The 13,837-nt window shown below is 47.6% G+C and overlaps 1 protein-coding gene across 1 annotated transcript in view; it reads left to right on the top strand.

The window, feature by feature from the left end:
- Nucleotides 1-13,837, top strand: part of Mocos (molybdenum cofactor sulfurase) — a 44,947-nt gene that overhangs the window by 7,144 nt on the left and 23,966 nt on the right. Inside the window, exons 3-7 of the mRNA XM_032886031.1 lie at nucleotides 3,351-3,417; nucleotides 5,115-5,756; nucleotides 9,451-9,527; nucleotides 11,921-12,120; nucleotides 13,588-13,704. Of these exons, the coding sequence (XP_032741922.1) occupies nucleotides 3,351-3,417; nucleotides 5,115-5,756; nucleotides 9,451-9,527; nucleotides 11,921-12,120; nucleotides 13,588-13,704 (1,103 nt within the window). The remainder of the gene's footprint in view (nucleotides 1-3,350; nucleotides 3,418-5,114; nucleotides 5,757-9,450; nucleotides 9,528-11,920; nucleotides 12,121-13,587; nucleotides 13,705-13,837) is intronic.

Raw genomic sequence — 13,837 nt, 5'->3', positions numbered from 1 at the left:
AAAAGCAACTGACTGGTTTGGGGCTATTCTGTAGTTGGTAAAGCTCCCTGTAGCTTGCCTGGGGACTTCTTATGGTGTCGCTACCTTTGAGTGGTCCACACTCATGTGTCACCTAAAGACATTCTCTAGTCACCAAGCTGGCCTTGGATGGAGTCTTTTCTTTGGCCTTGATGCCATCTTCAGTGTTTCTGTGTCTTCCCAGGAAAAGTCTCACAGCATCTTGATTTACAGGCGAGCCAATGGAGGTCCAGGAAGGGCAAGCAACTAACTTAATGCTACACGCTTAGAAAGTTCTAGATCTAGGGGAATAGGGCCTAAGGCCAAGTCTTCACACCCCAAGAAGCTCCTGTTCCTGACCATCCTGCTATGCTACAGATATGCACAGCGGTTTAAGTCTGCACTCTGGGCAGTCAGGAGATCTTTAACTCTGAGGAAGTTCTCAGAGACGGTGCCAGTGAAGGACTCTATCTTGATTTTTCACCTATAATTTGCAAAGAGACCTGAAATTCTCCTTCTGCAACCTTGGCAAAAGCCATAACTGTGGGAAAGTAGTTATCCTGAAAGATGACTGGCTGCTTTAAGTTCTAGATGCTTCTAAAGACACAGACTAAAACAATCAATCAGTCAATCCATCATCAATCCAAGCAAAGGCATTGAGTGTGTGTGCCAAGTCCCACAGGTGGCAGCTGATGTGAAAGGTGATGTGGTGGCTGCAGTGGCCAAGCATCCGGTGTGACCCTTTGATGTTAGGGAAGGAGAATATGAAGCACACGGGGCAAACCTGCCTCAGTGAGCATGACTTGTCCTCTGGGAATGAGGGGGCCTGGCCCAGAAGTCTAGGCCTTTCCAGATATCAACGTTACTTAAGCAACTTAAAAGAGCAAAGGGTCATTTTTGCTGACAGCTCAAAGGGTTATCATTTATCATGGAAGGGAGGACTTTGGTAGCAGGAGCAGAAGACGTCAGCTCACATCCCAGGCAGTGAGGAGAACATGAAGGGATGGGGCTGTGAGACCTCAAGGCCCCATGGACTCACTTCCTCCAGCAACAGTCTACCTCCTAATGGTTCCACAACTCTCCCAAACATTACCACCAGCGTAGGAACCAAGTTTTAAACACGTGAGGCTACAAAAGACACTTAATAGTCAGATCAGCACAGGGGTCCCAACAGTTTTGAGGGCGATCATGACACAGGGAGTACAGAGAAGAGCAAAGTTTTCTCAAAGTCAATGAAAGGAGGTGAGACAGGGTGAGCCTTCGGTGTGGCAAGCCGGTGGCGGGGACTTTTCACACTGTCCCCTTTCCATGCTTGCAGGGGGATGGCAGTGTGTTCCTGCAGAGCCAGAGGCAGCAGAGGTGGTGGGAATGACAAGGCCAGCCAACGGAGGACTAGTGCAGTGGGGGTGTGGCTCTGTCTGGTGGCTGGAGGAGTTAATGGTCAGAGCTCCTGGCCACCCACGGGGAGTTTGCAGGGAAAGTGCTGGGGCCATCCTCTTCCCAATCCTCTTCCTAGGTCCCATGTTGTTTCATAAATAAGAAGAGTGGTTTTCTTTCTTTCTCTCTTTCTTTCTCTCTTTCTTTCTTTCTTTCTTTCTTCTTTCTTTCTTTCTTTCTTTCTTTCTTTCTTTCTTTCTTCCTCTTTCCTTCTTTCCTTCCTTCCTTCCTTCCTTCCTTTTTTTTTTTTTTTTTTTCCGGAGCTGGGGACCCAACCCATGGCCTTGCGCTTGCTAGGCAAGCGCTCTACCACTGAGCTAAATCCCCAACCCCTGTGGTTTTCTTATTTAACAGTTTTATTGAGTTACAATTGACTCATTATAGCATTTACCTACTTTATTTGTGCAATTCAGCCATTTAAAAACGACTTTAATGGTTTTATTATTTTAAGTGCATGGGTGTTTTGTTTGCATGTCAGGTCAACCATCACTGTAAGTCAGTTAGACATTCTTCTTTCTCCTTGAGATTCCCCAACCATTCACAGTTAAAGCCCACTAACTTAACACTTGCCCTCTCTCGAACGGGCTCAGTGAAATATGAATTTTATTATATGAAACTGCACTTCATATAAATGCAATCATATGGCCTGCAGCCTCTGGTGACTGGAGCTTTTTGCTTAGTGTGTGTTTTTAAAAAGTTTTTATTAGTATATATTAATTATACATAATAATAGGTTTTATTATGTCATTTTCATATATATACTGTATCCTGATCATACTTTCATGATCTTCTCCTGTCCCCATCCCATTTCTCCGGATTACCTCCTTCTTCTCAACTAGTTCTCCTCAACTTTCATGTCTTTGGAGCTGGGGTGCGAGCCAAGGAGTTTAACTAGGTTTGAGGGTTTATTTGTGAGATCACGGGCAACTTACTGGTAGCTACTTCACTGACAAAAAGGCCTCTCCTTCCCCCATCAACCATCAACAGTAATAGGTCTTCAGGGATGGCCAGGTCCTTATGGGCCCCCATTGTACACTATGATGGAATGGCCATAGACCCAATCTCCTTCAGGTCTTACTCTGGTAATCACATGTGCTATGCGGAAAGCAGCGGCCACACCAGGCCTGGAAGATAGGATCCTGCGATACTCTTCTTCTGGTCTTACATTCCTTCTGGTCTCATTTCCATGATGGTTCCTGAGCCCCAGAAGGGTGATATTAATGACCCATCTGTGGCTAAGTCACTTTCTCTGCAGCAATTGCTCCCCACTGCAAAAGAAACCTTTCTGACCAAAGCCAAGAGTGTCGCTAATCTGTGGGCATGGATATCAATATTTAGAAAGCAGTTTGACCGAGACAGTGTGTGTCTATTTATCAGAATAACGATAGCAGCTTTTTTAAAAAACTAGGCTCTATTAACATTGCTAGCTACAGGCTTTTGCCCAGGTTTGCAGTCCCTCCCGTGGCCTCAGTCAGAAAGCAGTTGGCTGTCTACAGAGTAGTCATGCCTTTATTGCAGTGGTGGGCAAAAATGTCCTCCCAGCACCCTGCATTGTACCTTCTGCGCTGTAAAAAGCTTAGCGTATTTTTGATGTTTATTCATATCATAGCCAATAGTTTCTTCTTTTTTATTGCTCACCGTATGGGGACTGCTGTATTTTGCCTGTCTGTTCAGAGTAGCTGGCCATTTCTGGTGTTTCCAGAAATTGGCTTTATGATTAGAGCTGGTATGAACATTTGCACAATCTGTGTGAAGATAAACATTTATTCCTTTTGAGTAGGTACCAGGAATGGAATTGCTGGACCATATGGGAGTGTATTGTTTTAAGTTCTTGAGAAATGCAGGGAGAAGGCTTTGAAGGGACACAGGGAGAGACCACAGTCTGACTCTAAGGCCTTGTATTTGCCACCTGACAGGTAATCCTCACAGCCAGAACATCACCAGCAAACTCACCCATGACACCGTGGAGCAGGTCCGATACAGGTGAGCCATGGGGATGCCTGCCTAAGCTGGCTGCCTAGGTGAGCAGACGTTCTAGTAGAGATTTATATCACTCAGAGCTTCTGAGATGGTCTTAGAAAGAATTCAGCCAAGAAGCAACCCATGTATAAAAATGACCTCAGGTCAGAAGACAGAGGACAAGGGTAAGTACAATATGTGTTGGTAAACATGGTAAATGGTGGCTCTGGGTGGGTGCTGGGGTGGCAGGAGTGCCCCATGCTCCCCATTATGTCTTCAGAAAGAAGCACGTGTTCTGGTTTTCCTATTGGTAGATTGTTTTATTAGGCCTCTTTGTGTATTCACTTATTGCTTTGAGACAGGACGTCCCATAGCTTGCCTCTAACTCTCTCTGTAGCAAGGCTGGCCATGGACTCCGGATCCCCCTGCTTCCACCTTCCAAGCGCTGAGATTGCAGTGCTACGTTGTTTTAACGAGTTCTTGCATGGTGGAGAGCTCTTTAATGGTTCTCTGTGTGTTATCACTGGTTTATAATAAATAAACTTCATATTGTGTAGGTTACTTAGATCAACAAAATTCAAATGATTTCAAATTTGAAAGTGCTATCAGTATCAGTAGTAAAAGCAACGTTGGCTCAGAGGTTAAGAGATCTAACTACTCTCGCAGAGGACTGAGGTTTGGTTCCAAGCACCCACAAGGTGGCTCACAACTGCCTATAATGAGTTCCGGGGAGTCCGATGTCTTCTTCTGTTTTCCATGGGCACCCACACACACGGTGCACATATATACATCCAGGCATACACCTAAGAAAACAATAAACAAGTGAATAAATATCTTTTAAAAATTAATTTATTAAAAATTGCAATAGAGTAGGGGAGGTAAAAAGGTGGATGCATTTTCAAATAATAATCAGGTTGTTATAGGCTTAAAACATTTTTTAGGCTGACTTATTTTATTTGGTGTGTACGAGTGCTTTGCCCACATGTGTAGATGTGCTTCACGTTCATGACTCACATACACAGGGGTCAGAAGAGGGCGTCAGCACCTTTGGAACTGGAGTTACAGACGGTTGCGAGCTACCAGGTCGGTGCTGGGATTTGAACTCAGGTCCTCTGCAGAAGCAAGAGATGCTTTAAACTGCTGAGTCATCTTCACAGCTCCCTTATAGATGACTTTAATTAGAATTTATTTATTAAGAAGCTTTGATCCTGTACCTGAGGCCACCCTGGAACTTACTATGTAGACTGGAATTTTTTCTTTTTCTTTTTCTCTTTTTTGGAGCAAGGTCTCTTGTGTCCTGGACTGGCTCTGATGTCACTAGACCGCTGAGGATATTCTTGAATTTATCATCGCCTTCCTGCCTTCTGGGTACTGAATTCTGGGTACCATTGTGTAAGACTGGGGACCGAATCTAGGGCTCTTGTGTTCTAGACACACTTCGGCCTCGGTCCTGTGTCGTAGATTTCTGCTGTGTCCAAGCAGAGATGGGACTCCAGAGGCAAGAGGTTTAAATTTGATCTTTTCAAGAATTCATGTTATCCTTAGCCAAATGGAATGTTCGAGGCCAGTCTGCATACATGACTTGCTCTGCCCTGCCCTTTACACAACAGTGGCCGAGTGGCCCTGGAAGGTACAGCGGCCCTACTGAGTAGACCTGAAACATCTCGGGAACCTTATGCTCTGAAACAGAGAGCCCTCGGTGACACTGCGCTTCTTTCCAGGGTCCTGACTCACTTTCACACCACCCCAGAGGACTACAGCGTGATCTTCACAGCCGGGAGCACGGCTGCTCTCAGGCTGGTGGCAGAGACCTTTCCGTGGGTGTCCCGGTCCCCAGAAAACAGTGGGAGTCACTTCTGTTACCTCACTGACAACCACACCTCTGTGGTGGGAATGAGGACGGTGGCTGCCGCCATGAACGTCACATCTACCCCAGTCAAGCCCGAGGACATGTGGTCGGCCGAGGGGAACGGTGCTGGAGCCTGTGACCCCGACTGTCAGCTTCCACACCTCTTCTGTTACCCAGCTCAGAGTAACTTTTCAGGCACCAGATACCCACTGTCATGGATAGATGAGGTCAAGTCTGGGCGGAGGAGTCCCGTGAGAGCGCCTGGGAAGTGGTTTGTGCTGCTTGATGCGGCCTCCTATGTCAGCACTTCCCCCTTGGATCTGTCAGCTCACCAGGCTGACTTCATCCCCATCTCCTTCTATAAGATCTTTGGGCTTCCCACAGGCCTGGGTGCTCTGCTAGTCAATAAGCGCGTGGCTCCTCTGCTGAGGAAAGGCTACTTCGGAGGAGGGACTGCAGCCGTCTACCTTGCCGGAGAAGACTTTTACATCCCAAGGTCATCGGTGGCAGAAAGGTAACCTTGCCGGTGTCCTGTGTCCTTCCTTGAGGCAGGCTGGCATGTATGACCTATAAGATTGTACAAAGGAAACCCAGGGCTGGAACCCAGGTTAAGGGAGTTTGATGTCATCGGTAGGACAGTCTGGGGTGGGCTCAGATCTAGGAGGAAAAGATCAGTAAGAGTGGGCCATGGGTGACTCTGAACTCTCTGCCCTGTGTGTAGCTGGTATGTAGTTTCTTCACAGGGAGGAGCCCTTGGGAAAGACAGAGGACCAGGCTTTGGCCTCAGCACTGGCGAGAAGTGACAGTGATCAGTAGTAATCCTAAAGATGCTACTGTGAACACACGAGCACACAGTTCTCAGCAAACTCGATTTCCCAGTACCCAGAGTGCACTCTGCTTAGCTCCTCAGCAAACCCAAAGCCGAAACCTGAGGAGCAGCGTTGGTGACAACCTCTGGGAGTCAGGCTGAGCGTGGTTACCAAAAACGTAGGCAGGCTGCCACTTGCCTTAAGGATCTGGGGCATTTTCCTCAGGCTGCATGGTGGGCTGTGTGGCTCTTGCTCTGGGCCTTCCTGATGGGGGAAGGTTGGACCCAGAATGTTGAGTGTGCGGCAGGTTAAAATGGCCACTGACTAAGGAACTAGTTACCTACTTGGTACGTGAGAAGGCCTGAGGAGAAGTTGGCTCAAATTCACGCTCCACACACAGCATCCAGGTGCAGATTCAGGGTCTCCCACTCTCGTGGTAGAGTCGGTGTTAGTTACACAGCTTGTCACTAGGCCACAGGAATATGGAGTGGTTCCCCACGCAGCAGCTGACCTCTGAACTTCATGCTCTTTTATATAAACAGTGCACATCAGAGCATGTTAGGAGGCTGTCGGAAGAATCTTCCATTTAGGACTTCTCCAGATGAATGTTCTAACGTAGGGTTGTGAGGCTGTGTGGTATCACACTCTTCCCGTCCTAGCCCTTGGGAGGTGGAAGCAGGGGGATTTCAGTTCAAGGTCATCTTTAGCTACATAAGAAATTGAGGCCAGCTGGGGTTACAGGAGACCCTGTCTCAAAAGAACAAAACCCAAATAAAACCACCCTCCAAAAACAAGAGAGCAGGCTAGTAAACACCCCCTACCCCTAAACTAGGAATGCTAATGTAAAATCTTTCAAACCCAAGTGTAGTAGTTCATTATTTAGAATCATTAAGTGAGGAAAAAATAGCGTTTGTGATATAATGTGTCTTAGTTACTCTTCTATTGTTATGAAGGATGCCATTACCTAGGTGGTTTATAGAAGAAAGCATTTAGCTCCGGTCTTGCTTACAGTCTCAGAGGGTTAGTTCATGATCATCATGGCAGGAAGCACGGCAGCCGGCAAGCAGGCATGGCACAGGAGCAGTAGCTGAGGCCTTACGTCTTAGCCACAAACACCCGGCAGAAAGGAAATGGGACTGGGCCTGACTTTTAAAACCTCAGAGCCCACCCCCCAGTGACACACCCTCTCCAATGAGGCCACACCTCCTAATCCTTTCTAAAAAGTTCTCCCACTTGGGAACCAAGCATTCAAACATGTAACTGTGGGAGGCCATTCTCATCGAAGCACCACACAATATAAATAAAAAAACAGGACAAAGACCCAGCATGATTAAATCTGGCTAACTGGGGAACCTGAAGGCTTGGAGAAATGGCACAGCGCTAGGGGGCTGGATCCTGGGGCCCGGCTGGATCAGACCATATCCCTTTGGTTCGGATGGAATCTTTTGGGCTAGAGTGTACTAGATGCCCAGAGAGAAGAGTGTATTACTTGCCTTTTAAAGCCTGTCTTCTCCACAAACCCTAGGCTAGAACTGGGAATGAAAAGCTCAACACACAGGCACAAAAGTTGTAGAAATTATTTATCCCACCTTAGATCATTCCCAGATAACACACACACACACACACACACACACACACACACACACACACACAGCCTTTGTATTTACAATCAGCTTTAAACAGCACAAGAGCTGGGCAGAGATCTTCCCTCCGTGCTATTAGAGTCCACTTTCCTATCGAGAACTCCAAATTATCATTTACTACTTAATCTGAGCTGCTCTGAACTCCAGTTGGCCAGCCCTCAGAGCCATACTCTCTCTCTTTTTTTTTTTTCTTTTCTTTTTTTCAGAGCTGGGGACCGAACCCAGGGCCTTGCGCTTGCTAGGCAAGCGCTCTACCACTGAGCTAAATCCCCAACCCCAGGGCCATACTCTTTTGACTCCTAACTCAGGGTGGCTTCTTCTTCCTCCTGCATTTCCTCTTCCTGTGGTCCCTCTCTGATCCCCAAGCCCAGGAAACCTCAACCCCACCTATGTCTCATTTTCCCAGCTATTGGCTGTTGGCATCTTTGTTTACCAATCAGAAATAACTTGGCGCCAAGGCAATCTGAAGACTTTCTCATCTCTGGGACAACCAGGCCTTGGGGGCCCACACATTACAATAGATACCAAAGGACTAAACGTCAATGCATAAAGGGTGAATGAACCGTGTCTTCAGCCTTACAGTCAGGACCCAGCTACTGCTGTTGCCTGCCTCCCTTCATCTGAACGTTTGTGAAAGTCCCCATGTCACCCTTGGGGGTTGTCCTTCCCCAGGGGTCACACTTTTTTTTTTTTTTTTGAGACTGGATCACAAAACCCAGATTAGCCTCGACACTGCTCTGCAGCTGAGGGCGACCGTAAACTTTTGGTCCTCCCATCCAACCCCGGTTATGCGGGTTCTGCTGGAGTCATGTTAGAGCCATCCACCATTTCTGCCTCAGGTCACATCTGCTTCTCTGACAAACTCCTGCCACGTCCGACTATCCTGCCACTCCGGGTAGTGTGTTGGGTTTCTGTGAAGGATTCCCTTTGTCAAATTCTGTATCCCTTGGAAGTCCTCTCTCTCCTCTGACTTAGCCTCCGTTCAAACCTTCATTAGACAGGGCTCAGCCTGGTCCCGCCTTCCCTGCGTTTGTACTGTCCTGCCTTGGCGTGAAGACTGCTTATTTTCTCTGCCTGCGCTTGCTGGGCCTTGTTCCCTGTTTTATAGAAGGTGATGCTGTGGGAAAGGAGCCTGCCTATCAGGTTACCGCTGTGCGCCAAGCACCTGGAACGGTGCCCGAGGCACAGTGACCCATCCCATGAGAAAGAAAATGCTGATGAAATGTAAACACAGAAAACATTTTGACAATAAGGAAGGCTCATGTCTTTGATATTAATGAGATCTTCATATTTAACACAAACCCGTGCTTCCGTACGTTTTGGAACTACAGACTCCTTTGCACAAGAGGCTCTAGGGCCTTTGTGGAATCCTCGAAAGCGATGATTTGTCAGTGGTGCCCTCTTGTGGTCAGAGCTCGGTATTTCAGGGGTTCGTGGCCAGTTTTGTCCAATTTCTTGAGATTGGCAAAGTTTATCTCATTTATGTTTCAAGTCTCATTCGTGTCTTTTAGTGCCCTCTGTCACTGCTGCAGCCCACCCTAGGAAGTCTGAGGTAGTTTGGAAGGCTTCAGAGTTGGTCAGGGCCAGAGGCAGCCAGGTGGGTCTTGGCGTGCAAAACTCCTCCCGTGGTGGGGAGAGCCAGTATTGCAGGGTCCTAGGAGGAAGCTCTTAACTTCAGGCTATGTCCAGCTGTCCTCATCTAGCATAGGACGCACATGAGTGTGTTGGCCAAGGGTTGATAACTTGTTCTTTACAGGTTCGAAGACGGCACCATCTCATTCCTTGATGTAATAGCGTTGAAGCATGGATTTGATGTGCTGGAGCGCCTCACAGGTCAGTCAGTAGACATATTTCCCCGGGTGGACTAAGGCTTTGTTGCCTGTGTCCTTTCAAGGTCCCGGGTATAGGCTTGGGCTGCTGAAGGTGAAGGTGATGAAGTCTGGGGAAATTTGTGGCACGTGCTAAGTGGCTGGAGTCTGCACGCACGGAAGTCTGACTCTACATGTCTTCAAAACTGCTCTGAGTGTACTCAGGAGGGCTAGGGAGGGTTGAGTTTTGCCTTTCCAGGCACAACCACATCTTAACAGGGAACGCTCAAGAGACAAAGATTAATAACTGTGTGGTGGAGGCACAGTCCTGTGACCTGGGTGGGGTGCGTTACCAACCCTGAGGTCTTACCAGATCTCGCCTGCTCGGACTCTCTCTACAGCCTCATAAGGAGCTGCTAGCAGCCATATTACCCCACAGTGGAGTGGAAGCTCAGGAAGACTGACTGCCTCTCAGTCTGCCAAGCTGGTACCCGTGAGGGTCAGAACGTAAATCCGGGTCTTATTAATACCTGACCTCAGGGTCCCAGTCACTCTGTCTTCCAGCACCTTTTCTTTGAGCTCTGGTTGTGGAGACACAGACAGAAGCCACCTTTTCCTATGGGAATAGACATGAAACCTCTGACCAGATCAGGTGTCTGGTGAGCCAGGCATCACTTGGGGTGCTATGCTCTTGGAAATTCTTTCCAGAGCTTCTAACACTATGTGGTGTGTCAGTTACCATTCATTTTGTGTGTGTGCCCATGTGTGTGCATGTGCACATGTACATGTGCATGCATCTGTGTGTGTGTGTGTGCATGTGCATGCATCTCATCTCTCTCTCTCTCTCTCTCTGTGTGTGTGTGTGTGTGTGTGTGTGTGTGTGTGTGTGTGTGTGTGTGTAAGGGCAAGATTTATGTTCTTTCTCCCTGGTCTGAGGCAGGTCTGTTGTGCTCTTTCTGTTGTTGTGCTGTGTACTCCGGGCAGCTCTCCTGCCACCTTCTGCAGATTCTCAGCCACCACTGCCCGTCACACTGTACAGAGCTGGGATTACAGATTCCTGCCACTGCATTTGGCTTTTACATGGGTTCCAGGCATCAACTCCAGATCAGTGAGTTTGTGTCTGCTCAGCAAGTGCTTCTGCTCGTTTGGCCATCCTGATGTCCTTATCCCATCTGTACAGTGCTCACCACTGGTCATTGTACAGTGCTCACCACTGGTCATCTGTACAGTGATCACCACTGGTCATGTACAGTGCTCATCACTGGTCATCTGCACAGTGCTCTACACTGGTCATCTGTACAGTGATCACCACTGGTCATGCACAGTGCTCACCACTGGTCATCTGTACAGTGCTCACCACTGGTCATGTACAGTGCTCATCACTGGTCATCTGTACAGTGCTCACCACTGGTCATCTGTACAGTGATCACCACTGGTCATCTGTACAGTGATCACCACTGGTCATGCACAGTGCTCACCACTGGTCACGTACAGTGCTCACCACTGGTCATCCATACAGTGATCACCATTGGTCATTGTACAGTGATCACCACTGTCCATAGCCAGAACAGTTTTGATCATCTCAAACTGAAGCTCTATTCATTAAACAGCATCTGCTTATTCCCTTCTCCCCTACTCCTGAGTGACTTGGGATCTACTTTTTGTCTATATGAATTTGCCTTTTCCAAGCACTTGTTTAAGATCTAAGAGACGTGATAACACAATAATTTCATTCGCTTAGCTTAGCATGCTTTTATTCATCTGACAGTAGTTCTACTTAGTTGCTATGCATTATGTTAAAACAATGTAACCATTGACAATGAAAAATTAATCATTAAGGGCAAAAATTGATTAAAATATTATATTTTTTCCCCTATGGGCTAACAAAGACTTTAAATAGCTGAATGTTTGAGTGAGTTTATGTATATAGCTACAAATACACATGTATATGAATATATCTATGTACAAATTTAAAATGCATACGATGATATATTTAAAAGAATATAACAAGGATTCCTTTGGGAATATTTCACAGAAAAACCAAAGACAAACTTATTCAGTGCCGACTTTGGGGCTGAAGGGCCGTCTCAGGGGTTAAGAGCATTGGCTGCTCTTCCAGAGGACCTAGGTTCAATACCAAGCACCCACCAGGCAGTTCACAACGGTTTATAACTCTGGTCCCAGGGAGTCAGACTTCCTGTCAGGCCTCTGCAGACATTACCCCCATGGTTCACAGGCAAAACGTAAAATAAACGATGAAGAGTACATCCACTTCGTCATAAGGAAAGCTGTATCACGAGTCACGAGTGGGAGGTCTGGGTTGACCCTGTGTAATGGGCGCGCATTAGACACGTGTTAGTGGCGTGTACGTGAAGTCTGTGTCTAAGGCGTGCGTGTCTCCTGTGCTCTTGTCCCCAGGTGGCATGGTGAACATACAACAGCACACCTTTGCTCTGGTGCACTTTACCCACTCTGCCCTGTCCTCCCTCCACTACCCCAACGGGGCCCCAGTGGTGCGCATTTACGGTGACTCTGGGTTCAGCAGCCCTGAAGTCCAGGGTCCAATCATCAATTTTAATGTACTGGATGATGCTGGGAAGATCATCGGCTACTCCCAGGTGGGATTTGATTCTTTCTTTCTTTCTTTCTTTCTTTCTTTCTTTCTTTCTTTCTCTCTCTCTCTCTCTCTCTCGTCCGTTCTTTCTTTCTTTCTTTCTTTCTTTCTTTTTTTTTTTTTTTGAGAGAGAGAGAGCGCGCGCGCCTCACTGTAGCCCATAGCAATCCTCCTGTCTCTACCTCCCCAGTGTTGCAATTACAGGTGTTAGCCACTATACCTGGCTCAAGTCACGAGGTCCAGCTTCTCCTATTTTTTTCGTACCGCCCCTTTTATACCAGCGATGTTCTTGTCTAGACTTGGAAGTCTTTCTGACTCTTGAGATTTCCTTTTCTTTTTTAAAAAAAAAGATTTATTTATTTAATGTATACGAATATACTGTCGCTGTCTTCAGGCACACCAGAAGAGGGGGTGGTAGCTCATTCCGTGAGGTAGCTATGTACTAGCATGTAGTAGCATGGTGCTACTCTGGAGGCTGATTGAGCCCAGGAGTTTTGGACCAGTCAGGGCACATTCCAGAGCCTCTAGGGGGGCAGCAGAGAGCAGCAATCCTAATTGAACCTCAAATTGGAGAAATTTGAAAACAGACACAGACACCGCATAACACCCATAGGATGCTTGAGACACAGGCTGGGAGCCAAGCTGGCGCTGCCCTCACTGGGGTCTGCTGTGTGGTCACAGCCTGTGGTGGCCAATGTGAAGGAGTTGACGATGACCCCAGCCCTGCTCACTTTTCTTCTGGGGCTCACCGGAAACACACGGGCTCTTAGTTCAGACATCGGTCTGAATTTGATATGTTCTCAAGTGTGCTTCTGTAATTCAGCTGGATAGAGTCTGGTTTCTAGAACGCTCTAAAAATGTTGAATAAACTGTAGATCCTTATCTCAGTTCCTTGTCATGGCGATAAGATACCTGCCTAAAGCCATTTTAGGGATAGAGGTTCTCACAGGTTAAGGGATATGGGGTGAGGGATGGTGGCTGACAGATCCACGGTGGCTGGGGTTTGTAATGGGGCACCTCATGCCTGCACCATCAGAGGAGGGAAGAAGGGCTGGGTTATAATGTCAAAGGCTCACATGCTAGTGGCCCACTTCCTCCAGTGAGGCCCCAGCTACCAAGGGTCCCACGATTTCCCAGAACAGCACCAACAGCTGGATTATGTTCAAGCACGTGAACCATAATCCTATGTGAACCTAAAGTTGGGGAAATTTGCAACTGGACATAGATGTCGTATAACTGTGAGGCAAGCTGCTGCTGCCCAGAACAGGACCTCACTGTGGTCACAGCCTGTGGTGGCCGATGTGAAGGAACGCTTTATATCTGTTACACAGCAAAGGCCCAGACTCACATCACCCACCATCTGTTTGTTAGGAAAGAGATGCTCAGTGCTGTTCCCAAATTCTGATCCAGGCAATCATAGCACAACCAGACGTTTCTGGCATTGACTTACTTTATGTCACCGTCTCCCCAGGTGGACAAAATGGCGAGCCTGTACAACATCCACCTGAGGACTGGCTGCTTCTGTAACTTGGGGGCCTGCCAGAGGCACCTGGGGCTAAGTGAAGAGATGGTTAAGAAACATTTTCAGGTCAGTGCAAGACCCTGCAGTCCACACAGACTGCGGTCAGCGAGGCTCTGGCGACTGGCCGTTGAGCCTGGTGGAGGCCATCTCTTCAGAACCACTTTGCCAGGCCCACTGTGTGGAGAGACGGAAAAGAAAA

This window comes from Rattus rattus, chromosome 15 (assembly GCF_011064425.1).
Source record: "Rattus rattus isolate New Zealand chromosome 15, Rrattus_CSIRO_v1, whole genome shotgun sequence".
Lineage (NCBI taxonomy): Eukaryota > Metazoa > Chordata > Mammalia > Rodentia > Muridae > Rattus > Rattus rattus.
The sequence above is the reverse complement of the archived record's forward strand: the minus strand, read 5'-3'. Positions and strand labels throughout refer to the sequence as shown.